Below are 1144 nucleotides of genomic sequence, written 5' to 3' on the forward strand. Positions count from 1 at the left end.
TCTCTGATGAGGAAGGGGGAAGCCTAGCTCACTACTTCAACGTACTCTGTGAGTCATATTCCAATGAGAGAGAAGTGGCATAAATCAAAACATTTTCCTTTCTTTTCATAGGAAAGTATCAGAGAAAAGTATGGAAAAAAAGTGAATCGCACAGATCCTTGATGCCAAATGCCACGTGACTGATGAGTGAATGTGCATGGTTTGGTTATTGGTGCTGCCATTGGAGCCATTGAACCAGTTTCCTCAGTGCATCCTTGAGCTCCTTGTTCCTCATGCTGTAGATGAGGGGGTTCACTTCTGGAGGCACCGCCGAGTACAGAACAGCCACCACCAGATCCAGAGATGGAGAGGAGAGGGAGGGGGGCTTCAGGTAGGCAAAAAATGCTGTGCTGACAAATAGGGAGACCACTGCCAGGTGCGGGAGGCACATGGAAAAGGCTTTGTGCYGGCCCTGCTCAAAGGGGATCCTCAGCACAGTTATGAAGATTGGCACGTAGGACAGCACGATGAAAATGAAATACCCAAAAAATAAACAGGCACTAACCACAGTAACCCCAACTTCCCTGAGGTAGGAGTCAGAGCAGGAGAGCTTGAGAATCTGCGGGATCTCACAGAAGAACTGGTCCACTGTGCTGCCTTGGCAGTGGGGTATGGAGAATGTGTTGGCAGTGTGCAGGGCTGCATTGAGAAACCCACTGGCCCAGGCAGCTGCTGCCATTTTGACACAAGCTCTGCTGYCCATGAGTGTGCTGTAGTGCAGGGGTCTGCAGATGGCAACATAGCGGTCATAGGCCATAACTGTGAGGAGAGAACACTCTCCTCCTAAGAAGAAGACAAATAGAAAAACTAGAGCAGCACATCCATAGTAGGGAATGGCCCTGGTGTCCATCAGGGAATTGGCCATGGATTTGGGGACAGTAACAGAGATGGTGCCAAGGTCGAGGAGGGAGAGGTTGAGGAGGAAGAAGTACATGGGGGTGTGGAGGTGTTGGTTGCAGGCTACGGCTGTGATGATGAGGCCGTTACCCAGGAGGGCAGTCAGGTAGATGTCCAGGAAGAGCGAGAAGCGCAAGAGCTGCAGCTCCCGGGTGTCTGTGAATGCCAGGAGGAGGAACTCGATGAGGGAGCTGCTGTTGGACATTTG

General features: G+C 51.2%; 1 protein-coding gene across 1 annotated transcript; it reads right to left on the minus strand.

Annotated features, from left to right (window-relative positions):
• Window positions 1-205: 205 nt before the first annotated feature.
• On the minus strand, window positions 206-1141 carry LOC146584586 (olfactory receptor 14C36-like). The gene has a single exon (XM_085324496.1). It carries the CDS (start codon window positions 1139-1141, stop codon window positions 206-208), a length of 936 nt encoding a protein of 311 aa, XP_085180622.1.
• Window positions 1142-1144: the final 3 nt, after the last annotated feature.

The sequence above is a fragment of the Rhea americana genome, unplaced genomic scaffold (assembly GCF_003343005.1).
Source record: "Rhea americana isolate MKP2758 unplaced genomic scaffold, rheAme1 scaffold_916, whole genome shotgun sequence".
In the NCBI taxonomy this organism is placed as follows: Eukaryota; Metazoa; Chordata; class Aves; order Rheiformes; family Rheidae; genus Rhea; species Rhea americana.